This window comes from Branchiostoma lanceolatum, chromosome 5, assembly GCF_035083965.1.
Source record: "Branchiostoma lanceolatum isolate klBraLanc5 chromosome 5, klBraLanc5.hap2, whole genome shotgun sequence".
Lineage (NCBI taxonomy): Eukaryota > Metazoa > Chordata > Leptocardii > Amphioxiformes > Branchiostomatidae > Branchiostoma > Branchiostoma lanceolatum.
The window spans coordinates 14,991,770-15,016,178 of NC_089726.1; the positions used below are offsets into that span (position 1 = coordinate 14,991,770).

The 24,409-nt window shown below is 39.4% G+C and overlaps 3 protein-coding genes across 4 annotated transcripts; 2 read left to right on the top strand and 1 right to left on the bottom strand.

The window, feature by feature from the left end:
* Window positions 1-117: 117 nt before the first annotated feature.
* Window positions 118-1,804, top strand: LOC136435387 (ribonuclease P protein subunit p14-like). The gene is made up of 5 exons (XM_066428854.1): window positions 118-307; window positions 697-781; window positions 957-1,033; window positions 1,239-1,317; window positions 1,667-1,804. Exons 1-5 carry the CDS (start codon window positions 252-254, stop codon window positions 1,727-1,729), a joined length of 360 nt encoding a protein of 119 aa, XP_066284951.1. The 5' UTR covers window positions 118-251; the 3' UTR covers window positions 1,730-1,804.
* Window positions 819-9,050, bottom strand: LOC136435386 (cyclin-Q-like). The gene is made up of 7 exons (XM_066428851.1): window positions 9,018-9,050; window positions 6,170-6,305; window positions 4,127-4,224; window positions 3,556-3,641; window positions 3,158-3,290; window positions 2,647-2,874; window positions 819-2,422 (listed from the first exon to the last, which is right to left on the bottom strand). The coding sequence occupies exons 1-7, from the start codon at window positions 9,030-9,032 to the stop codon at window positions 2,336-2,338; spliced, it is 783 nt and encodes a 260-aa protein (XP_066284948.1). The 5' UTR covers window positions 9,033-9,050; the 3' UTR covers window positions 819-2,335.
* Window positions 9,051-9,080: 30 nt separating this feature from the next.
* LOC136435385 (POC1 centriolar protein homolog A-like) lies at window positions 9,081-23,374 on the top strand. 2 transcript variants are annotated; one of them, XM_066428849.1, is made up of 14 exons: window positions 9,081-9,211; window positions 9,981-10,065; window positions 10,304-10,383; window positions 10,835-10,926; window positions 11,162-11,270; window positions 11,516-11,586; window positions 11,953-12,060; window positions 12,429-12,544; window positions 13,047-13,180; window positions 13,444-13,512; window positions 13,828-13,989; window positions 14,623-14,709; window positions 20,179-20,385; window positions 20,714-23,374. In XM_066428849.1, the coding sequence occupies exons 1-14, from the start codon at window positions 9,197-9,199 to the stop codon at window positions 20,816-20,818; spliced, it is 1,440 nt and encodes a 479-aa protein (XP_066284946.1). In that variant the 5' UTR covers window positions 9,081-9,196; the 3' UTR covers window positions 20,819-23,374. The 2 variants fall into 2 exon arrangements, with proteins under 2 accessions (XP_066284946.1, XP_066284947.1); XM_066428850.1 differs by lacking the exon at window positions 14,623-14,709.
* Window positions 23,375-24,409: the final 1,035 nt, after the last annotated feature.

The window sequence follows — 24,409 nt, forward strand, 5'->3', positions numbered from 1 at the left end:
GTTTTCGTTACACAGTGTTATGACAATAGTTGATTTAAAGAGTAGAGTTACCTACCTTTTTGCAGGCATCTTTATTGCAATAAAAGACACGAGTAAAATGTTGGTGAGGCATTATGGGAATAGCGAGGCCCCCATTTCACAGACGAAAAGTGGGGAGGGCGGATTTGTTCTGTTGCGGGTCTCAGTGCAGGCAAATACTTAAAAACTTCTGTCTTCTAGTAGTTTCTGACAAGAAGTTGCGAGGTTTAACAATGAAGAGGATCGTCAGCAAAGGAGACGCACCTTTCTACTATTTGAAAGTGTTATTGTAAGCACGTGTTCTCTGACTTTGTAGTTCAGCAACATGAACAAACTGCTGATTTTTTTTACTGAAAAAATTATTCTGGGCTACTTTTACTTAAAATTATGTTAAATATCCTTGTTCTTAATCAGAAAGCCATAGATAGAAATATAACCAAAGCTAATACACATAACATGGCCTGTGCAAGGACATTATTGGCCTGTGTTATGTTAGCAGAATTACGTACAATTTTGTAACGGTGTTACGGTATTAATCAGTGACAGTAAGGTTATAATAAAGTTATTAGTAGTTAGATGGCTAATAACAAGGTTAAGATTCTTCACATTTGATCATTGATGTTGTGAAATCAATTGCATCACTTAGATTCTGATCTTGTTGTTTGTTTACCTCTTCAGGGAGTTTGAAGACAAGACAATGACTGTTGATGTCTTGACGTTTAGAACTGTGATCATGAAGGCTATGATGTCCATGTATGGAGAGGTAAGAAGATGATATTGATTTCAAGACAGAACAACACTTAAGTTGGTCAACTTTGCATTCAGAGAAATGGACCATTTCATGTATTTTGGAACAATTGCAAAACAAATATATTATAAGATGCATGATGTTACTCTGAGAGTCCGATCAAGGTTTAGCTTGTTTATTTTTGTTACAGGTGGGCGCTGCTATCCAAATTGATATCCTGAAATATGAGGATGAGACCATGTCAGCCATCTTAAGGGTAGCAGGCAGGTATGTCCATTTTGGATCATAAAACCAGTGTGCTATTAAGAACAATAATATCCATATAATGTTACTGTATTAAGAGCAGTAAAAAGGATTATGAATGATACAACTTGCGTCCAAACAATGGCAGCCCTTTGTTTGAATTACACGTTCAACAGTTAAACATATACAAAAATGTACATTGATATTGAATCTTATTCATTATACACAGTAACATGGTGAAGCTATGGGGTGCCCTGACAATGCTGAGTTACTATGATGAGAAACCATGTGCCTTCAGGGTTCACCAGGTGAGATAACTTTATGTACGTTAATAATAAATAATAATTACTAACTGTTCAGAAAAGGAATACTTTCTCTGAGTTTTGTTTATAACACGAAGTCCCAAGTTCAATTTTCTTTTGGCCCATCCATTTCTGCAGTAATCAGCAGAAAGACTGTCATATCTCTATTGAGATTTTGCATTTTAATAAGTACCTGTCTACTTCATACAGATACCCTCTCCTCTTTTCTGTTTTGCAGATTCTTTTAAAAAGTTGGAACAGGCAATGTCTTGATATCAAAAGGGGATGACAATGAAATCTTGCCATTTTCCATGTTGTCAATTGCAAGTGCTGACAATAATGTTGTCTTTTTCAGGTTTCTCCATTTCTTATGGCTTTTGCAGCATCTAGCAGACAACTACTCTTGCACACAGAGTGATGGAGGACATAAACAAATATGTCTGTCTGGACACAGAGTTTATTTTTGTATCTATAAAATAAAATGTATATTACATTTTGTCCATTTGCGTTTTTGTCCATTTCCTTAGCTTATATTTACAATATGTACAAGGATATATTTAAGAATATATAAACATCAAATACATTGATACATGTACTTTTATAAAAGACAAGTCAACCTTCAGCCTGCTAAGTTAGCTGTTTGGCAACAAATTTGTTTTGGTTATGACTTCAGGCAGCATGGAGAAGGTTAAAGAAGCTTCCATTCTATCTGTACATATTTGTATTTACAACTTCATCTCATGTGTTATTTCCTTACACTGTAACAAGAGAGAGAATGGGAATGTAGACAAATGCATCAGTACTTGTACCATCGTATTTATCTTACATTTAGTTCTTAAGGTTGCTTTTCATGCTACATTATACCAGTAATATGATATCAGATTCTGACAGACTTGGTTGAGAATATTAGATGGAACTTGGCAAAACACAGCTCTGTAGTCATCCCAGACCTAAGAAACCCATAATGTAGAGGTAAGCATATTGTATTCTTCCAAACTTTGCTGTCTATTCTACCGGGTCTTGGTCACAACCTTTTCTCTAAGTCATAGACATCCATGATCTGCTCTATGATGTTCTTAATCTGTTCTTCAGAGATGTCGTCAGAGAACACCTGCAACACAGAAAAGAAGAAACTTTATTGAAGACAAAAAGTATGGAAGGAAACTTCACACTTAAAACTTGTATTATATAAAAATACTGCAAATATTCATCCCTTATCAGAGACACCCCCCCAGTAGAATCAAATTGACTTGAAACTATGCAGACATATTTCAGTTTTAATTGATTTGCCACCAATGGAGTTAGCTCTAATCAATACAAACCAAACCAACCAACCTTCCACCATTCTGTCTCAGCCTGGTTGTTCAGAGGCACTTCAATACCGTAGCACAGGAGGCTGAAGTACAGGACAGCCACAGCAAGGTGCTGAGCCTTGTGCTGCAGACAGACCTTCCCATGGTACAGGTCCCTCAGCATGGCCCAGGCGGTGTCTCTGATAGGGGTTCTGTTCCACACACTGGCGTCCATCCAGTCTCCTAGGGTCTTCAGGTAGTGGAGAAGGTACTGTGGAATGAAAGATGTACATAAATCAAATTTCATCTGCAAGTTTTGATACATGTACCGTTAATGAGTACAGTGATACAATTTGCAATATCAAAGTGATAGATAATTTCAATGTTTGCAGGGAAAAATGTTTGCATTTTAAATATCAAAAGTGCCCTGAATTTGCTGTTTGATGTGACATTAGTCGCATTGGATAGAAAACCAAAAGCAAATAAGCCACTTCTGTTGTTGACTAAGACCTAAACTGATTATGTCCTGATGTTTAAATGAACCACAGACTAACCTTATGTGGCAGTTCTTTGGTCACATTGAAGCCCAGCACTCTCATGATGAGGAGTTCACAGCTTGCCATGGCCTGTCTCAGGTCTGCCAGCTCTGTCTGGGACTCAAGGGGAGGCTTGTCCATGTGACGAGTCCTGTCAATCATTTGATACAACATGATGTCATAATAAATTACATCACAAAAAAAATTCACAACAAAGTTTGACATTGTTACTGGAACTGAGTTCTGTGTACCTGTGTACTGTTGACCAATATCTACAGTATGTTGTTTACCCATTTTGCATTGGCAGTATAAGAGTTTTTATTAAGACCTCCACTTCTTGTTCCCCTTGGTTTGACAGTACCATTAGAGAGAATACTTTGATAATTCTTGAAGAATAAGACCTAACAGTAACATACCTGTAACAAACATTGATGACATCTCTGATCTTCAGATGCTCTTCTTCCACCTTGGATGCCAAACTAATGGCTGTCATACCTATAAGCTAGAAGTAAAGAAATGCCAAAAATAGTTACTCAAGCAACTGGATAAAATTTAGAAACAGACGTTTCAGACAGCATCCGCTGTCTTTTGTCAGTGACTAACGATAGGACTGGAAAACCAGATTCATACCAAAACTCTGAATAGATATGTTTATGAGGTTAAGACAATTTAGGCATTTTTGGCATATAAGATGGCTTACTACCTGGATGTCTAACCTTCATCAACGTAGAAATAAAGAAGTTTAAAACATTTTTTACAAGTCTGACTTGTCATAAACTAAGGTAATATGGCACTCCAGTACGGCCAAATGCCTGAAATAGCAATACATTGTTTGTACTTCAGTCTCTTTCTTGCATGTTGGAGCTGATCATCCCATTCTCTGATAGACATGACTTTGACACTTCTGTATGGATTGTTGTCTAGTAGAATGTCTACTCTAAACCACTGCAGTGCAACAAAGGATTCACTTCAACTGAAGTTACTTACGTAAGGATCATAGTCCTGTAGTCTGCAGACAGAGAAGAACCTATGGTAAATGATGGCTGCTGTTGCCATGGGAACAGATGTCATCCTCAGTTTGATCCCTGTCAAACAAAGCAAAACAAGTTACTTGTCTGTTCTGTATTTGACATGATAGTGATATTGTTAAGGACGAGAACTGCAAAACACGTTCACACACTTTGAATACTTGAAAATAAATTATTTTATTTAAACATGAGAATGTATGCTAAGAACGGGATCAACCATACTATGTTTAATACTCTTAAGATCTGAAAAATCAATGTCTTCGTAATCCCATATTTCTGAGTTCTGACGTAACTTATAAATTCATTACTCTCACCTCTCAAATAAACGTACCGGTACGTTTATTTTTTTTCGCCAATAGTTCCACCCTGTACTTTCTTATTCTAGACGGTACGTTTATTATTTTTTTGAAAAATTGAGGCTTTGCAAACCAGGAATCCCTCTAAAATCGTAAGTTAAGGTTTTTCTGCCCATATTTCCGCGGTATTTTTGCTCGTAATTCGCTATTTTTCGGCCTACCGGCGTTGATTTTCTCGCCGCTTTGACGGCCCTGTGAAAAGTATCCTGGCGGCACTCGTAACATATCGGTCGATATCGCTATGACGCTACAAAGTAAACCGGAAAATAAGACGCGACATTGACATTTTAAAATACAATTTTCATATAAATAACTTTGATAGTCTCTATTTACATCGTAAACCAAAGCACGCTGATCAAAAAACGTGTGGAGTAGGGTGCACGCCTTCACGGGGAATAATAATTTCCTGACCACTATATCCGTAGTATCGGCAGCGCGGCGGAAGAATTATTTGTTCGCAGAAGACATGTAACACGTTAAAACAATAATCATAACTTAATTTCCCTTGTGATATGTGTTTTGAGGCCACAAAATCTCTAAAACGGCAGAAATATGTCCGATATGATTCGGTAAACAACAGCGCGACATCGCGAAACATGGCCGCCACTCTCAGGCATGGCGACAGTAAAACTAGCAGCATATTGCGTAGTGCGGATACCGATCTTTAAAATGATACCGTAAACGCATGGGAAATATTATATTTTTTGGGCAACGATAGACACACAGCGCCATATTTATTTTCAGAGGGTTTATTTTTTTAAATAATCGTAAGATTTTCCCAATTTTGGCGGTTCACCGCGGGTTTCTAGTGTCAACAAGTAATGGGTAACTTCTTAGTATGTGCGGTCTGTGACGTTGAGCTACTTTTACAGTCGATCTCTGTTCAATATTGTGGGATTTACCGCGGGAACTCGAAATCCGAGCGTCTCACTTTGTTTTCGACGCTATGGAGCAAAAGTTTATAGACATATTTCTTCTGTGGAAGGACTGTGTTCATATTTGTGTTTTTTTGTGGTTGATGTCTTTAGAAAATATGATCAGGTACATTTAACTTTTAAAAGTACTCTGATGATTTTTGTTATATGTCACTGATTGTCAGTCATAATAAAATGATATAACAATTTTCTTTGATCACTTGCTTCAAGTTCCAAGTAGAAAAAGCATGTATCATGTACATTTTCACTTGTTGAATTTGAAAGCACCGTGGCCCCCGGTTAGGGGTCATAGCGGGGAACCTATGCCCAATTTTTCAATATTACTATTATATTTTACGAAGAGGCGAGGAAGATCATCATGATTTGAACAAGCTATGGACAGTTATTCTGTTCAATATCTATATACTTAATAGGTATGGCATAATTGACTAAATATAAGTTACCTACCTGCTTATTATCTTATTTCCCTCTGACAGTGACAGTTGTACATGTATGGACACAGTTTACCTAGCCTCGACTGTCGATTTTTGAAAATTTCCGGGGGGTACTTTTATTCCAGGGGGTACTTATATTACATTTTGAAAATTTGTCCGGGGGGTACTTCTATTCCAGGGGGTACTTCTATTTGAGAGGTGAGAGTACTTTAACATGGTCTGTCTCATATCCAATGGCCAGTTGTAGTAGTTATTGTAATGAAAAAACGCCTCTCACCTGACTCCATCATAAACCTGACTATTCTGAAGTGAACCAGCTCCTCCTCATGATGATGACTCCTCCTACGTGTGCTTGGGTCTTCTGTCCTTGCAGTCTTTGAGTCTGACATCAAAGTGTGATGATCCTTCCGTCTCTATCAGATGAAATCAGATGGAAAATTCTAACAAGGCTCTTTTGTTTTGTTGGATTTAGCATAAACTTGAAGCTGTTTCATAAATGAGTAGCAATAGGTGGTAAAGTCTTATGACATCATATTTTAACTTTCAACAAAACAAACAAGAGTCCGAAGACCCAAAATCTCCATGAAATTTGTTTTTATATGAGATGTGTTTATTTTCCCTAGTTATTTGTTGTTGCCGCTGGTTGTTTTGTTTTGTGTGCCAGAGGGTATCCATGTAATAGAACCTAGAAAGGCAACATTTTCGGGAAAATGCAGGATATTCCCCTCCCGTTACCTACACCTCAAATATGACGCCCTTAGCATTTACTGTAGTGTAAGGGAATCCTGAAGTTTCTGCATAAATTATGCAAACAAGGTCTGTATTAGCATGGTCAGGTGTGTTCAGCTTTCCTAAAGGTACCTACATCTGAAATATATCATCAGTAGCTTTTAAAGTAAGGGTTATGAATATATTATGCAAAAACTCCTCATTAGCATAATTTATGGCCAGGTTTTCTGACCTTTCATAAAGGTACCTACATGTCAAATATGAAATCCGTAGCCTTTACAGTAAGGGAAATACAAGGTTATACCTAAATTATACAAATGAGGTCCGCATCAGCATATTTTATGGACAGGTGTATTCACCTTCCCTAAAAGTACATACATCTAAAATATGACATCCGTAGCTTTAACGGTAAGGAAAATACACATTTATGAATAAATTATGCAAATGATATTCATTAGCATAATTTATGGCCATGTGTGTTCACCTTTCCTAAAATTACCTACATCTGAAATATGACATCCGTAGCCTTTACGGCAAGGGATATGCCTAAATTATGCAAATGATGCCCTCATTAGCATAATTTATGGCCAGGCTTTTTTACCTTTCCTAATGGTACCAACATCTCAAATATGACATCCATAGCCTTTACGGTAGGAGATATACACATTTACGCATAAAATATGCAAATGAGGTCCCCATTAGCATAATTCATGGACAAGTGTGTTAACCTTTCCTGAAGGAACCTACATCTCAAATATGATATCTGCAGCTATTATGGTAAGGGAAATACATGTTTCTGCATACATTATGCAAATGAGGTCCTCATTAGCATAATTTATGTCCAGGTGTATTCACCTTTCCTAGTGGTACCTACATCTCACATATGACAGCCACAGCTTTTACGGTTAGGGAAAAACATGATTATGCATAAATTATGTGAATTAGGTCCTCATTAGCATAAATTATTGTCAGGTGTATTGACCTGTTCTGAAGGTACCTACATTTTAAATATAACATCCGTACTATGAAACAAAAGATACATATAACTTTCTGCAACACCATTAGTAGAGTTACCACCCTTACATCTACTTGGTTTTGGGCAGCGGAACCACCAGCTGTTGGGAATTAGGGAATACTCGCCCTAGATAAGAGACCAATGGATTCAACAGATGTGACCTCAAAGCCCATACCCACAATGGAGAAGTAGATATTCCCCATTACTTATGCAAATTCAGTCCAAATTTGCATAATTACCACTTCAGTTTGTACATCTCTGCCCAACCCACTTGCGTATCAAATAACATGAAAATCTGTCGCTCCTTTCTTCAGTTATTCTTTGAAAATATTTACAAACACGCCATTGCAGTTCCAGTGACACATACCAGGGGGCCCAAAATCGACCTTGACCTTTCTCCTCCCAGCACCTACCCACATACCAAATATCATTTCAATCCATCCACACGTTCTTCAGTTATGCTGATTTTAAGCGTCCGGTGACACATACATACAAACACGGTGACACAAACATACACACACGCGCACACACACACAAACACAATAACTTCGCATGATTTGCACTTCAGTGTGTACATCTCCGTCCAACCTACCAGCGTACCAAATAACATGAAAATCTGTTGATCCTCTCTTCAGTTAAACCCCTTTAGAACATTTTTACAAATAGGCCATTGCAGTTCCAGGGACACAAACCAGGGGGCCCAAAATCGACCTTGACCATTCTCCTCCCAGCGCATACCCACATACCAAATATCATTACAATCCATCTACACGTTCTACAGTTATGCTGACTTTAAGCATCCGACGACACACATGCAAACGATTTACCTCCTAACTTATGCAAATTCGGTCTCATTTGCATAGTTTGCACTTAAGTGTGTACCACTTGGTCTAACCTACCTGTGTACCAAAGAACATGACGATCTGTCCATCCACTCTTCAGTTCTTCTACATTTAAGATTTTAACAAATACGCCATTGCAGTTCCAGTCACACATGCCAGGAAGCCCAAAATCGACCTTGACCTTCCTCTACCTGACACCCACCCACATACCAAAAATCATTTCAATCCATGTACAGGTTCTACAGTTATGGCGACTTTAAGCGTCCGGTGACACAAACATACACACAGACACCAAACGCAAGCAAAACAGTATCTCATGATTTCATGGAGATAACAACGCCCCCCTCCCCATACAGCTACACCATCCCCAAATCGATCTAATGAGACCTTTCAAACACGTATAGACGGCAACTTTAGCGGAAAATAACGGTAACAACAAATGCACACGAAATATGACACCATAGAAGGAAAAGTAGGTCTAAGAACATCATTATTCCTCGAAAATACAAATCAAAACAACAAAATCATTTTTTTCTGACCGAGGGCGCCGCCATGTTTGAATCCAGAACGAGGCTACCGGACATGCGCAGTCGGTGGCATAACCGCCATTTTTGAAATCATTGTTTTGGAGGCTGTGTCGGTGTTTTGCAGTTTGGCGACTTTATTTTGGGATTTCCTGCTTTTTATTCATTGAAAGGAAACATCAGCGGCATCGATCATGACGTCTGTGTTGGTAAGTCACTTTTTACGCTGTATTTGAGTCGATCTATGTACTGTAGATACGATGTTTTTGTAGCGTAGGTAACGTCAGCACTGTGGGAGGGGGTTACTCTGACCTTACTCGGGCCAAGTTGAAGTACAACCAGCAGCATGGTACAGGCAAAGAAAGGACGACAAAATTTCTTAATTCATTTAAGTCCTGTCATATCTCATGACAAGAGGAAATGAAAACAGCCATGGTTATAATTTATTGACCTATTGACAGCCTCTTCAAAATATACTTGTCTGTGTTCAGTAATAAATTTTATAAAACAAGAAAAGAAATTGTACTTTTCTAGTCCAAATGATTCATTTTCTGTATAGCTTGCTTTTTTGTTAGCTATTGTTAATGCTAGCAGATGTCTCCAAATGTCCCTGTGCTGATCAGTGGGTGTATCTTGACAAATATGCCACAAATGATAATTAAAAAAAATATGGAGGTTCACTATTCTTTGTATGCATGTGCAAGGTCAAAGGTGAAGGCCCCTGAGACATAAACAAAACACAAGAACTGTTTACAAGTCAGGGGCCTTCACTTTTGACTTTGTGCATAAATCGTGAACCTCCTTATATCATATGTTATAATCATAAGTTTCATAACTCTAGTGAAGCAAACTGTTCTTCCTGTCAAGCTAAATCTACATCAGGAAAAAAATTAGTTTACGTGTTTGATAATTAAGTAACCATTCAACATGATGCTGAAGTCATATTCCTAATTGATGTTAATGTTTGTGCCTCTTCAGGAGGACCCCACCCTGGAGAGACACTTCAAGGGACACAGAGACACAGTCACCAGTGTGGACTTCAACCCCAACATGAAGCAACTCGGTACGTCTTGAAGTTGGAATAGATGCCTAATTCCCTGTCAGAACTACTAAGCAAGAATAACAAAAGGCCTGAAATTATCTTTTGTTATTGTTTTTGTAGTTGTTATATTCTTGACATGATGAACTTCTTGTGATGAGGATTATGTGGGCAAAATATATGGTAGGACATCACTGCTTCCTGGAGGAAGGGTAAGTTGGACGTGTTTCTACCCAAATTTGACTTGTTGTTCCTCCCCCAGCCTCGGGCTCCATGGACTCCTGTCTCATGGTCTGGAACTTCAAACCTCAGATGAGAGCCTATAGATTTGTTGGACACAAGGTATGTCTTTTATTTTGTTTCTTAATTGAAATCTTTTATTGTTGAATGTCATACTGAGACTTCTCTAATCGTCTAAAAATACAACATCAAGAAACTTAAATATGATCATGGTTGAACTCTAAGAACTGCAGTGTTTGCAGAGCCTTGCATTTTTGCTTCCCATCAATTTCTTGTCTTGGGCAATTTCAACATTCTAAGCTTTGAAAATAGTTTTAATGCCCCAATTATTTGTTGTGTTGTATTTCTACTTATTATGTATGATGGTAATGCTGTTTACTACATATAGTACATGTAAAATGTTTTTTCTTTACTCTTATCCATGACCTCTCCACTTCAACATTGTTGCAAAGTGGCAGTGTGGGCCGAACAAGCATTTTGACGGAAAATAAAGGCCATGACTCGACTTACACTTATATATTTCATTGTGATACATTGTAAATATGTCTTGCAGGATGCGGTGATGTCTGTAGTGTTCTCTCCCTCGGGACACCTGGTGGCGTCGGCCTCTCGAGACAAGACAGTACGACTGTGGATACCCAGCGTGTAAGTAGAGAACACTTTCACTACGAAATCTCGCAAATCTTCTATTCTGATCTTTACAAATACAGTGTATAATCCAAATTATGCATGCATCTTGGAGGAAACTCTTGTATATTGAAAGATTCTTGGCTATCATGCCCACACTAACAATTTCTATCCCAAACTTTGAAGCAATGTTCTACTAGCTGTAAAGCCTGTGGTTGAATGACTGATGCTTATTTGGCCCCTACCCTGACAGGAAGGGAGAGTCCACAGTGTTTAAAGCTCACACTGCGACAGTACGGAGTGTGGACTTCTCTCCTGATGGACAGTCTCTACTCACAGCATCAGATGACAAGTCTGTTAAGGTATGTCCAGTTTCTCTTCTTTCTGTTCATTGTTTTTGATTGAAGTATTATAGTTATTGTGTGATGGTAGTCTAGAAGAAGATAAAAGTCTTTACGTACTATTGGCAGAGTTGTGAACTAGTATTTCAACTTTTAGTGCATTGTTTGAAGCGTTGATACCTTATCTTGTTTTTGCTAACAATATGAGGTTTATTTGTAATCATACTGTTCCATATGAAGATGTAAGATGCTGATTTCTGCTGCAGGTGTGGACAGTCCACAGACAGAAGTTTCAGTTTTCTCTCAACCAACACATGAACTGGGTCAGGTGTGCCAGGTATGGTAATAGTTAACACTTTGTTTTTGTAATTTCTTCATGATTGTAAACCATTTCTTATGGGTAGAGGATTTCATGACTAATCATAAAGTCAATGTAGATATTGTCCAATGTCAAATAGAAAGGAAGTTTGGGTTCCTTAAAAGTCATTCTTGACTAACGGCTAATAAATTGATGAGAGCGGGATTTTCAGACAGTTAGTCATCAACAATGCTAAATATTGATATGTCAGACTAGTAGCTATTTGGTAGCATACTCCAGCACTGAAGGGATGTTGAAGACCCCAAGACATACTAGCTTAACACCTCTAATTCATTGGGTTTCTTAAGGCTCTGTTATGAGTGTTATTTTCCTTCGTTGCTTCAGGTTTTCTCCAGATGGACGTATGATTGTCTCAGGTAGTGATGACAAGACAGTCAAACTGTGGGACAGGAACACCAAGGAGTGTGTGCACACCTTCTTTGAACATGGAGGGTAAAGGAGCACTGAACACTTTGATTTTGTAATGGTATAATATGTATAGTAATGCAGCATGTACAATGTTCTAATGATGTAAATTTTGTTCTAAGCAACCTTCACACCAAAAAAGCAACAATGTTTCTGGTTTGAGGTATAATTAGTTGATAATAGAACTATGCACTCATCATTTTTTCAAATATTCTTATGATAAGAATACATGTACATTCAAAAATGATTGAGAATATGTGATAAACATTGAAGCACCATAAAAAAGTTGTATGATGAATTAGTTTCCTTGTGTTTGATCAAAAGTCTCAAATGTCCACCATGCCACACTTTGTGTTTACAATGCGTGTACGATCCTGTTTTGTGTTATTTTCCAGATTTGTGAACAGTGTAGCGTTCCACCCCAGTGGCACCTGTATTGCAGCAGCTGGTACAGACTCTACAGTTAAGGTGTGGGACATCAGGACAAACAGACTACTGCAGCATTACCAAGGTACGGCTTGCTTTGTGCCACCTTTCTACGAGAAGTCCAAAAAGATAATTTTGCCCATTTTCAAGAAAACTTTTACCCATGATCAAGCATTGACATGTTTTGAAGACACTGCCTATGTTATTGGCGAAGTCACAATATTTGGCTAGGTTACTGCATGGAAAAAGTTCAGATTTGATGCCAACTGACTTTGCCAATGTTTAAAGTGCAGTACTCTTTTGTGTCAATAGGTGTCCTTCCTGCACCGTCACATTTTCTTTGTTAGAGTTGAAAGAATATCTCAGTTCCAGAGGGTGTTTCTCCTCGAAGCAATACCATGTGCTTCTTGAACCTCGATGCACAGCTATTTCTTGGAGTTTCCTTTTTTCTCATATGATAAGTCTTTTGTGTTGGAAATTTCAGTTCAACTTTGCTTCAGAATACTTCAATGATATACCATAAAGAAACAGATACATGTTACTTGTACAGAATAAACAGACACTAAATAACTTTCCTGCTCCCCCAGTCCACACTGCTGCTGTGAATGGCCTTTCCTTCCATTCGTCTGGAAACTACCTCATCACAGCTTCCAACGATTCAACACTGAAAATCCTGGACCTTCTGGAGGGGCGACTATTCTATACTTTACATGGCCATCAGGTAACAGGATTTGAACTTCAAGTTGAGTTTAGTGGGAAACTAGTTGCCACATTTGGCAGATGTTCCACTTTACAGTGTTCCCTTACATAGACCTTGTTCTGCATGTTTGCCTTATACTAGTAATCAGGCTTGCCTAGCCTACATGCTGAGTATATATATTGTACAGTAAACATTCAATGTGCAAGATGTAAAGTATGCTGATATTTCTGTCAAACTTGGATTGAAAATGTCATGTGGAATTTTTTGCTTTATCTGATCTCTAGGGTCCAGCCACCACTGTTGCCTTCTCCAGGGCAGGGGACTTCTTTGCTTCTGGAGGTTCAGATGAACAGGTGAGTTTGTCCCTGCAATTTTGATTGTAACTGCTAGGTGGCGTACCTGCATTTGCAATATCAGTGCCAATGGTGTAGTCTGTATCACGCAAACTCCAGCTGTCCGGGGGTTTCTCTCCCCTCCCCGCGGGTGGATAGCCGTTACAGGCGGCGGGCGGACACGGGGCTTGGTTGAAACCAGGCTACCAATGGTGAAGACAGGGAATTCTGTTATATAGTGATATACAATGCCTTGATTGATATGAGTCTGCGTATTGTATTCTAAGCCTTTCGTCTATAGTTTCTTAAAACTATTTTAATTTTTGCTTTGTATAGGTTATGGTGTGGAAGACGAATTTTGACCAGGTAGACTACAGCGAGGTCCTGAAATCTCACAAAGCCAGGACTGAACAGCCCCAGCCTCCTCCTCACATCCACGACATCCCTCCCCGCTCTCCTCACACAGTCAGACAGGTCCCCAGGCCTGCTGTACCACAGGTAGGTCTAAACAGCTCCTCCACACATCCCTCCCCACCCCACACATCCTCCCTACTCCCCACCCATCCCTCCTCACTCCCCATACACAGTCAAACAGGTCCCCAGGCCTGCTGTACCACAGGTAGGTCTGAACACCTTGGTCTGAACAGCCACAGTCTTCTCCACACATCCCCCCCTACTCCTCACACATCCCTCCCTTCCCCCACACATCCATCCCCACACATCCATCCCAACATATCCCTCCCCACTCCCCATACACAGTCAGACAGTAAACTGTGACTTCTCCTTCTCTGATACTAATAACAGAAGTGTCATATTTTCCCCACAACTGGCCCGACAAAAGACACTTCCCCTCACAATATCGGTCTTCATGCTGTTTATTTACTGGCATTGCTGTTGCCTTGCTAACTTTTGTATAGCTTTACATCTATATCTGTACCTCATATTTTGTCACTAGTGGGTAGCATCTTAGAGTGGATCTGCTTGCCGAAACATTTGAATAAACAGTAAGCTGTAGAGTCATCATGTTTAGAGATGTAGTGCAGCTTGTTTAACATAGGTTTTTAGAGATTGTTCTACAGTGGAGTTGTAAAGGAAAGTCAGTGTAAAGTGGCTGTACTGTGTGTTTCTTAGCTTGATGCACGGAGTGAGCCCCGTAACCTGGAGGTCCCCAGTCCTGAGGTGGTGGATGTGGGGCCTGCCCTCTTCTCTAACCCACAAGTACGTCCACTTACTGAACATTCAAACATTGCTCCCTCATGTCACAGGGAACAGGGCTTACCTAATGTGTGGCTCATACGAAAAGTACATCTAGGTAATCAAAGGCTTATTTTGTGGTGATGAAACTATTTTGTAGGGTAATGGATACATGAAAAAAAGAGAGAAATGAGTCAGAAGGGATTTCTGATAGAGAGCTAAAACAAAAATGTCAAAACTGTTAGGTTAGTTAGATGTCAAATTTCTCTAACAAACTAGATAAATGAATACTGGGCCAGGGGCTACACTTTTTTGCTTCTTTTTGTAAAAGATATTATAACCGTACACATGTTTTTTATCAGACACTAATTTACTGCAAATGTTACCCTTCCCACTATTTTTTTGTGTGAAAATTCATTGTTGAGCTGTATACAATAGCCAAGGGCAGTAGCAAGTAACTAGGCAACTACAACTTAGTACAAGTACATGGGTTTTTGAAAGGTGATGGTTCTATTTGATCAGACATTGGCTGGTATTTCCCCACAGGTAAAGGTGGCAAGTTACGAAGCAAACACAAACATAAAATCTAAATTGTTAAAAGTGTAAATAAAGTGTTTTATTATCTGTAATGTCAGCACACCTGGTGACAGGTGAAGACAAACGGCTGCCCTCCAGCTGATAATTACTAACAATTATTTCAGGGGACGGCAAAATTAATTGGTCTGGGAGGTGCCATAATGATGATTTGCTGGTCTCGAATTATTTTGCCCCATTAAACCTCCATACATTTTGTTAAGATGATTAATTGATATGTGGTCACGTCTGTATCACCGTCACAGTCATCCGCCTCTGCATGCTTATTTACATAAAGAAAAGGACAACGTGGGAAAGAAAAGATGCCATATGGTATCATGTAACATTTTCCCCCACATCTCTGTTGTTCGTTTGTTTGTTTCGATGTCTGTTTTGTTATTTTGGTCTTTGTATGATTTTTTTTTTTTTTTTTGGAATTGTAAGACTTTTCAGCCATTTTTTTGTACTTGGTGCCTCATTTTAGCTTTTCTAGAGCAGTTTTACATACAGGTTTAACTTGCAGCAGTTTTATTCACAGAATCAACTATTAAAGAAGTCTCAGAATTTTTTCAATATATGTGTACATCAAAATACTGTACTAGTACCTTTGCCAATGCATTGATGGTAGACCACTTATTACCACGCAACATTAGCCTATAGTCTTATTCAAGAATTCAAATGCTGCCACTTTCATATTACCAAGGAAAAACATGTTCTGTGGACAGCCCAAGATGATGAAAATGTGTCTCAGAAATGTATTTACTTCGAACAAGTAAGAAATAGTCATGTTGATCTCTGCCACTTTTCCTTATACAACACATCTTAGCTTCGCTGCTGTTGTTTCATAAGCTTTTTTGTGAGATCCAACACTACCATTTATACATGTAGTATACGTGGTGCAGGGTTTTATTGTTCCATAAAACTACCTTCCTAGATCTTTTGGTGAATATATGACCTTTGTTTCACACCACACAAAGTTCACAGTAGTATTTATCCCATCAGGTGTTGTGTGGAAAGGGTACAAACCAATGATTACTGAGGCTTCTGTAACTACCGGTGATTTAATTAGATGGTGCTCTAAAAAGCACACAGCTGTCTGTAACAAAAGTGTCCATTCACGGCGACCCTGACGACCCCAGCCCAGGGCGACGTTTTATGGCAGGAAATAGTTTTCCTTCTGTAACCGTATCATTAGACAGGGCACCAGGTGCAAAAGCACATGAATTCAGGGACATATACTGTACAGCAGTTATATACAACAGGATCGGTGTTAGACTCTAAAGGAACCTAGATGTCTTTGACAGTACAGAAAAATCAGAGCAAGAGAACTTTGATCAAGTTTTCCCTGTTTACATACATTTATCTGTGTGTGTAACAGTTTAGGGAGGGTAGATACATGCATGTATGTGATTTTTTTGTCATCTTATTTCTGGTCCCAGTTGTCTCTTGTCCCCTTCCTTTTTCAGGTATTTCTGGGCAATTCTTGGAAACACTGTTGGACGATTGGACAGAACATATGATTTTTCCTGTTCTTGCAATAGAGGCAAGCCTCCCTCAATGAGTTTTTATTGAATAGAATATGTACAGACTTTAGAATTTTTTTCTGTACTTAGAAATGACCCTTGTGTAACCTCTAGTAAGAGGACCTCTTCTGTTTAAGTACCAATTACACTTTATTTCTTTCCCACTCTGTATAACCAAGGCATTCCTCCTAGCCTGATTACAGTTGTTATGATTATTGACATAACATAGTAATGACAGGGGGGCGCCAGAGGGATGATACTCTCCCCTATTGTCCGTCTCACCAGCATCCTGGCAAAGCCTGTTTAGTAAACATCGTTTAGACAACACAGTGTGTGTTTGTGGTGCCTGGAGTGTTTGCGGAACAAAGTTTAGCTGAACTTCAAGTATTTTTCTTACAAACAACTTGAACTAAGTCACAGGTGATATGAACGTGATGTTGTCATGGTTTTGCCCCAACGCATTATCAATTGAACTGCAGTAATCAAGACCAATTAAACAATGTTATCTGTATTCTGGTTTATAGATTATTCCTGTCAATCAATTGGTTCAACAGTAAACAATGTTCATATGTTATGGATATAGCCCTTATCCTGTAACAATCGATGTGGATCAAAGTATAACTACATATCTCTCTGTGTATAGATTTAGCTGCAAAAAGGTCTGAACAGTCTCCAAAGCACACCCTTTTTCTTCAACTTGACAACTTCGCCACCTGGGAATTGATTTTTTTATGGGTTTGGGACACTGTCACAGTAAAATTTACACAACGGGAGGAAGGGCACTGCTATGTCAATAGTGGGCATGGTCAGGAAATTGATGTAATATCATACTAACCACATTATTTACTTTTGTTAACTTTTATGGGACAGTAAAATGCAAACATGATTCAATGGTACAGTAGTTAGATAATGACCCAAGAGAAACCACTCCTATGTCAACAGTGGGCAGTGTCAGGGAATTGATATGATATCATACTAACCACATGTCGCTTTACCCAGAACAAAGGTAGTCACCCTATTGTGAATCACTACATGACCATTAATAATTACACCTGACATCTAGCTGTCGACCACAGCCAGGGAGTGTCGACAGTGTTTTGAAAAGGAAAGACCACAGCTTCCCTTGCCTTGGGCTGTCTTATGGTGTATCATATCATAATTATGATTAATCATTCATATGATACCTCAGTAATTCAGGCAGGAACAAAACTGTTCACTAAATGTAGATAAACCTACATGTATCTGCTTTTTTTTATAAATTCTAAACAAATTCTAAATACACTGTATGTGATTTTTCTGTGGCACGGTGGTCTTGTAGTTAGTTAGGGTTGTTGACTCAGAACCTGGAGGAACTGAGTTTGAATCCCTGACAGATCCCAATGTTGTGCCCTTGGGAAAGACACTGTACACCTATTTCCTTGACTCAGGTGTGAACGGGTACCTATAGCTAGCTTCAGCTAGGAAAGTCCCTTGGATAGGACTTAAATTGGGAGTCCCTTGTTGTATGGGAGCCACACCTCGAGCGAAAAATTACTTATAAAAATAAAGAAGAGTACTAGTAGAGGTCCATGCCGGTGTGAGACTCGATCAAGTAAATCTGTCCGGATATGCAGCTCGTACTCTTCAGTACAAACCTGGTGTGTTACATGTATGCAGTGAGCCGGTTTGCTAAGTATGCAATACAAACAAACCAACAATTTCTGTATTTGGAATGATTGTGATTTACTATCATTTAGTCTGTACCTATTCCCACTCTTCCGTGAATGTTGCAATGCCTAAGGGCATGAGGATATGTCTGTACTTTGCAGTAAGCTACACAAATATTTTCTTTGTCCCTTGGAGTTTCCCATGTAAGAACTGAGCAGTAGGATTGAGAAAACAAGTCGGCAACAAACCAGTATGGAAAGAAAGCATGTGTTGCAAAAAGATACCATGATTATAGTGGTCATTGAGGTTTATGGAGTTAGTGTGGGATACAAGCATGACTCTATAGCAAGCACATAAGGCTTGCACTGTCCTGTTTTATTCTACAATTCAATAGTCTCTACTAGACTGACTACTCTGGCTGATTGGGAGAATAATTTGCCTGTAAAATTTGGCTAAAGGGGTTGACCGGCTGTGCAACTGTGGGGGAAATATTAACCTTGTCGTGGACTGACTCTTCTGGCCAATTCTTCCCTTTTTTGTCGAATACTGCAATCCTTCCACCCATAGAAAGGTCTGGTGGAGGCTAACAATTCAAGGTCAAATTGCACGTGTCTGGTATTAAAGATCTACACTCACTACTCACTAGGACAGTAAATTCTAATGTGTCAAACTCGTCCTCGATGGCTATGTCCTATGATACACCAACTTTAAAGTTTTTACTACCGGTCACCAAGTTTGATGGTTGTTGTCCCTGTCCTGATTTGACTCTATGAAAGGATAGGTGTCTAGTCTGATCATCGTAGCTAAAGGTCATGGAGACAAAGTTACAAAGCACTCAGTCTTTACAATTAAGTGGTGTAATTACATCACATTACAGTAACAATGGCCGTATTCACCACACCTCCAGCACAGGACCCACCCTTCCTACCACAACTGGGCACGGCCTGACATTTACCGTGGTTTCTGACCGCCACTCAAACAATGGCAGACACCTAACCACGTCAGCGACAGTTTAGAGGATAATAGTAGCTTTAGGGATTTCCTGCTGACATTTGGACATCTCCGATAGAAGGACAACAGTAGTCATGTGAACCTTTTGTAAGAGTGGTCCTTCTCGACTCAAGGATGTACTACATATTGTGTAGTCTGTACTTGGAAACATTATTTGCTAGGGAGACAACCAATCTTTTCAAAAGTTAAGATGTACAAAAAGAAGCCAACAGCACACGTCCATTTGGGGATTTTAGTGGATGGGAACTAGGCTTTGGAGTTGGCACAGGGATGGTAGATGATTATAAAGTTTGTTGTCCTTCTTTAGGTGGTAACATAAGAGATATCCCTGCTCACAAGGCCGCACTTAAGTATGTTTTCCTGAGTGGAAATACCCCAGAATATGATAAATAATAGGTTTACAGTTCTCAGAATTGTTTATCAAAGGTCAGTTTGTTAACAGACTCTGCCTTGCACTGGTTCAGAGTATGAATAAAGGAGAAAGTTTACAAGTCTGAGTGAACACATAACAGACATTTATTTCCTATATTTTGTTGATCAAAACACATTCGGAAAAGTGATATTTATGATTGTGAGATTTAGAACACAGGTGACCTTGAAAGGTTATTATTTGACAGCCAAGGTTTAGGTGACTGATTTTCTTTAAATGATTGCCGTCAGTTTTTTTATTATTTTCGAACATGTAGCAAGTAAAGAGTAGAGTTCTGATAACTAAGATGGAGATGTCCCTATTTTTCAGACTTCTGCAGCCGGACAGAGCGGCGCGGTGTCCCACAGCCTGGCGGACTTCTCACTCACGTCCGCTGACGTGGCCATGCGGGAACCGGAGCGTGGGCCGCCTGCGTCGTCCGTCGGAACGACACAGCCCCTGGAGAAGCAGACCATCCCACCCCAGTTGGCCAACACGTTGGAGCACATTGTGGGGCAGCTAGACGTGATCACACAGGTAGGATGGGACTGTGGCATGCTGTACACATCTTGTCATATGTCACACCTTAGACCAGTAATCAAACACAACTACTACTGTCTTCATACCTGCAATCAAGATTGTACCTGCCCAGACAAACTTTACCTGTATCACTGGTTTTCTTTGTCTTTCAATTTGAAACTTTACAATTTCAATGTCTTGAAAAATGTTCTTAGTAGTGCCGATTTTACCTGTGCTAACCTTCATATAGAGGTGGTATTTCAAACCCTACTTGTGTCTCTTTTTCATAACCTTTGACATACAAATGAATACACATGAACCTCACACTTGTTCTGATTATTTTCAGACCGTGTCTATCCTGGAACAGAGACTGTCCATGACTGAGAACAAGCTGAGAGAAGCCCTGGACAATCAACAGCAGATTACACTACAAGTCAGGCCCACTGACTAGAAATGTTTTAGACATGATCTTGATTTCTTCTTGTACAGACTCAAATTGATGGTTGTTCCAGCTGCAATCCTGGGATAGTTGAAACTCTTGATAGTCAAGAGATACATGTTTTAAAAGTCTTAAAGGCATTCAGAGCATTTTATGAGGCTTGAAACTTGAATAAAAAAACTCCAATTTCTAGTCATCCCTACATACAGCAAGTTTCAATAACACTACAATTACATATCAACATTAAAGGAGCAAAGATACGATGTCGTTGTGTGGTGAGAACTGATAGAAAATCCAAGCCCTAATGGACTGATCCTGACTGTCCATCACAATTAGCGGTTCGACCAATGAGAGAGTGACTGCATGTCCGTCAAATATTTGCATTTTTATGTTTTAATTTTGCATTTCTATGTTTTGATGGAGGTGTGCAGGCTATGGTATCGGTCTATTTCTAGGTGCGTGAAACTAGAAGATCACCATGTAGCTTATTTTTCTGCCGCTTTTGAGCACTTTTGAGAAGAAATCCTCACGCAAATGTGGTAGGCAGTGGCATTAGATGTCAATCTCATAAAGATTACAGCAACTAGAATATTTCCAGTTTTCAAGCCTCATAAAATGCTCTGGGTACCTTTAAGTTGTACAATGAAACATTCCTGTAAGAGTAGGGCTTTATCATTGTTCCACTCCTATTGTATTTAAACTATAGTTAACTGTGGAGGGACATCACTCTTTCACTTTGAATTTATGAAATGTCTGGAAAACTCCAGGCTTGTTCAATTTTAGACTATTTTTGACATTATTATGGCTTACAGATTAATGATGCACCCTCGTAAACCAGGACCGCCTATCGCTCGACGTTACATCGCGAGCGTAAGCGGCCCTGGTAAAAAGGCCCTACACATATGGTTCTGGGTCCTCGCCGATACTTGCTCATGAATAATTAATGAGCTGGCCTTATTTGGCAATGAGCGGACTGACGAGCTCATCTCCAGACGGAAGTCACGGGCAAGATCCGTGGCCTTCTCGGCTTTCGCTGCCGCTGGAAAGCCCATATAACAGAGGCTCTTCTCTCCGCCTGTCCTTCCACTTAGAAATACGTCCCTGACATCAAGCAGTGTCTGTAGGGTGGACTGCTGATGCTGACGAAGCCGCTCTAATCCAAACAAGTCTTCCACAGCTGAAGCAAAACTATCGGCTGCCATTTGTTTTGGGTAACCAAAGCAACGATGTAACACGTAACCTGATTGGTTGATAGCTTCCCAGCGTTCTTTGCGCGCTGCTTCCGATGAGGGGAAGCAGGGGACGTCGTCATAACCATATGTGTAGGGCCTTTTTACCAGGGCCGCTTACGCTCGCGATGTAACGTCGAGCGATAGGCGGTCCTGGTTTACGAGGTTGGAATGATGGTGAGCTAGAGTTTCATCCCTAGTGCCTCGAACCTCACAAATATGCCTAGCAAAAACCTGTGCCTTGCAGTTGTGCCTTGAGAAAACAATAAGTAGACTCTTTAAAACACTAGTTAGTCTCTATTTTGGCGTGTGATAGTGTCAGTTCTATTTATATGTAACATACATGTTGTTGTGTCATTTCTATTTTGTTCTTTATACTTCCAATATGCAAAAAAACGTTGTGGTCACATCTATGAGAGTGTAGTAGCTTGTATATGATGCAGTAGCTGTAAAATTTGATTTGAAAAATTGGGAAAAGGGACCAACTCTTACAAGTTATCATGGCGTTGATCTATTGTTAGAGGTGACAATTGATTATCTGGTACGTGTAGTAGCTACCAAAAGTAGCATGTTTCACCTTTGGTCCTACAGGACAATGTAGCAATAGATTGTTAAAATAAAAACCAATAGAAAAGCACATTGAAATGCTAGATGCGGTAAGTATTAGTATGTGTAACACAAAGCTCCCTATGCAAAGTTAGTTTCCACCAGGCTAACTACAGTGTATACCGTTACTGTCTGAAAAATAGTCAACTTTATTTGCTCGGGGAGTTCGGCCACCATAAGGTGAACATTACCCTTACCGTGAGCTCACTCCCAGCTAATTTTCACAGAAATTTTTGCTGAATTCTACTATCCTTAACCTCTTCAGAAGGCCTGGTGGAGGCTACTGCAAATTTGACAGACTGTTCAGAAGCACAAGCAGCACTTCCTTGTCAATCTGCCTCAGAACATTTACGTCATTAACGTAATGGCTATTCTTTTATGAAGTGCCTTTTCAGTAGCATTAAGAGCAAAGTACCTGCTGCTAAGTGCTGACTACTGTTCTGTTTTGTTTTGAATTTGTGTTGTGTTTTGGATTCTAAAATCCCAACCCACCACCTTTTCCCAGACCTAACACAAAGAGAAGCTTGAGAAAGCTGTTGGAAACATCCAAGCTATCTTCTTTTGTCTCCTCAAAAAAGTAATGCTAGAGTTTTTATATTTTCAGTGTTCGCATACTTTAATAAATTGAATTTTTTTGCAGGATTGACTTCCTATTACGTAGTTTGAAGTTACATCTTGTATATTTTCAAATCTTGTGATTGATGTAAATAAAGATGGTGCCTTACACAACATAGACTCTTGTAATAGTCTCTGTTCGCAGCTGTTTAACATAGATGTACTCCTACTGCTTCAAGAATTTCTGGACCTGCTCCAAGGGTTACTGAAACAGGTTAATTGGACCATCCTCTGCTGGGTTTTGTGGTCTTGTAAGCATGCTAGAGATTCGCTGCCTAATGGCTTTACATAAGCACTTACTTAACGGAAACACTAAGTGGGGCGGATGCCCTTATCCACTAATTGCTAGATGGAGGTGTCAAGACCTGCTCTAGTTATGAAGGAGCTGCTGGTAAGTGTCAGGTGCTCTTAAGTTGCAGGAAGTTCATCTTCAGTAGCTGGCCACACCCAAGGAGGTTGTAAAATATAAAACAAAAGTTTATAAACTACGGCCTTTCTCTTCAGTGGTATATGTAGACCAATTAGCAAGCCTCCGACAGAACTGTTGGAAACTTATTGAAAATACCGAGTATAGATAATAGACTACAAATATTGAAGAATCATTGATATCTGTACATTCGATCAAGTAAAAACGTTTATCTCTCTAACGGAGGGACTTCCAATCGAAAATTTCAATGTTTTTTTTTTGGGGGGGGGGGGCGCAGGCAAACTCCAAAGGCTCGTATGGGGTTAACAAGATTTTAATACAAAATTTCATATTTTCTGCTTTGCCACACGTCGAAAAGCAATCGTTTTATTTTATGTAGGCTTTGAGAGAAGTAATCAGTACTAAGCTATTGACATTCAAGTATTTATTGAACCTAGTAAAATGTTCTTTTGAGGGATTGATTTTCAATTATTTACTTCTTATGCTTAATTATATGCATAATATTATGTGCAAAGAATGACTCATCCTACACATCATTATTCAGTCGTTTTGCTGACTTTGGTGTTTTTAGAATAGTTTATACTTATCTATAAAAAGCAACCGTGACGATATGCTGAGTCCGGCCCTCCAAATCCGTGATGCCTCACCCAGATCCGATTTCCTATGACAACTTTGGCCTTTTACTTGACTGTCACTGATCGCAACTTGAGAGTTATGATGTACCCA

What these genes read in the sequence shown, in the direction of transcription:
- LOC136435387 (XM_066428854.1), top strand. Translation starts at nt 252, where the DNA reads ATGAAGAGGATCGTCAGCAAAGGAGACGCACCTTTCTACTATTTGAAA. An exon ending in TGATGTCCATGTATGGAGAG is followed by an intron (nt 782 to 956) that starts GTAAGAAGATGA and finishes TTTTTGTTACAG; the next exon opens with GTGGGCGCTGCTATCCAAAT. An exon ending in ATCTTAAGGGTAGCAGGCAG is followed by an intron (nt 1,034 to 1,238) that starts GTATGTCCATTT and finishes CATTATACACAG; the next exon opens with TAACATGGTGAAGCTATGGG.
- LOC136435386 (XM_066428851.1), bottom strand. An exon ending in CAGGTTTATGATGGAGTCAG is followed by an intron (nt 4,225 to 6,169) that starts GTGAGAGGCGTT and finishes TTTGTTTGACAG; the next exon opens with GGATCAAACTGAGGATGACA. An exon ending in TACAGGACTATGATCCTTAC is followed by an intron (nt 3,642 to 4,126) that starts GTAAGTAACTTC and finishes CTTTACTTCTAG; the next exon opens with CTTATAGGTATGACAGCCAT.
- LOC136435385 (XM_066428849.1), top strand. An exon ending in ATACTTTACATGGCCATCAG is followed by an intron (nt 13,181 to 13,443) that starts GTAACAGGATTT and finishes TCTGATCTCTAG; the next exon opens with GGTCCAGCCACCACTGTTGC. An exon ending in CTGGAGGTTCAGATGAACAG is followed by an intron (nt 13,513 to 13,827) that starts GTGAGTTTGTCC and finishes TGCTTTGTATAG; the next exon opens with GTTATGGTGTGGAAGACGAA.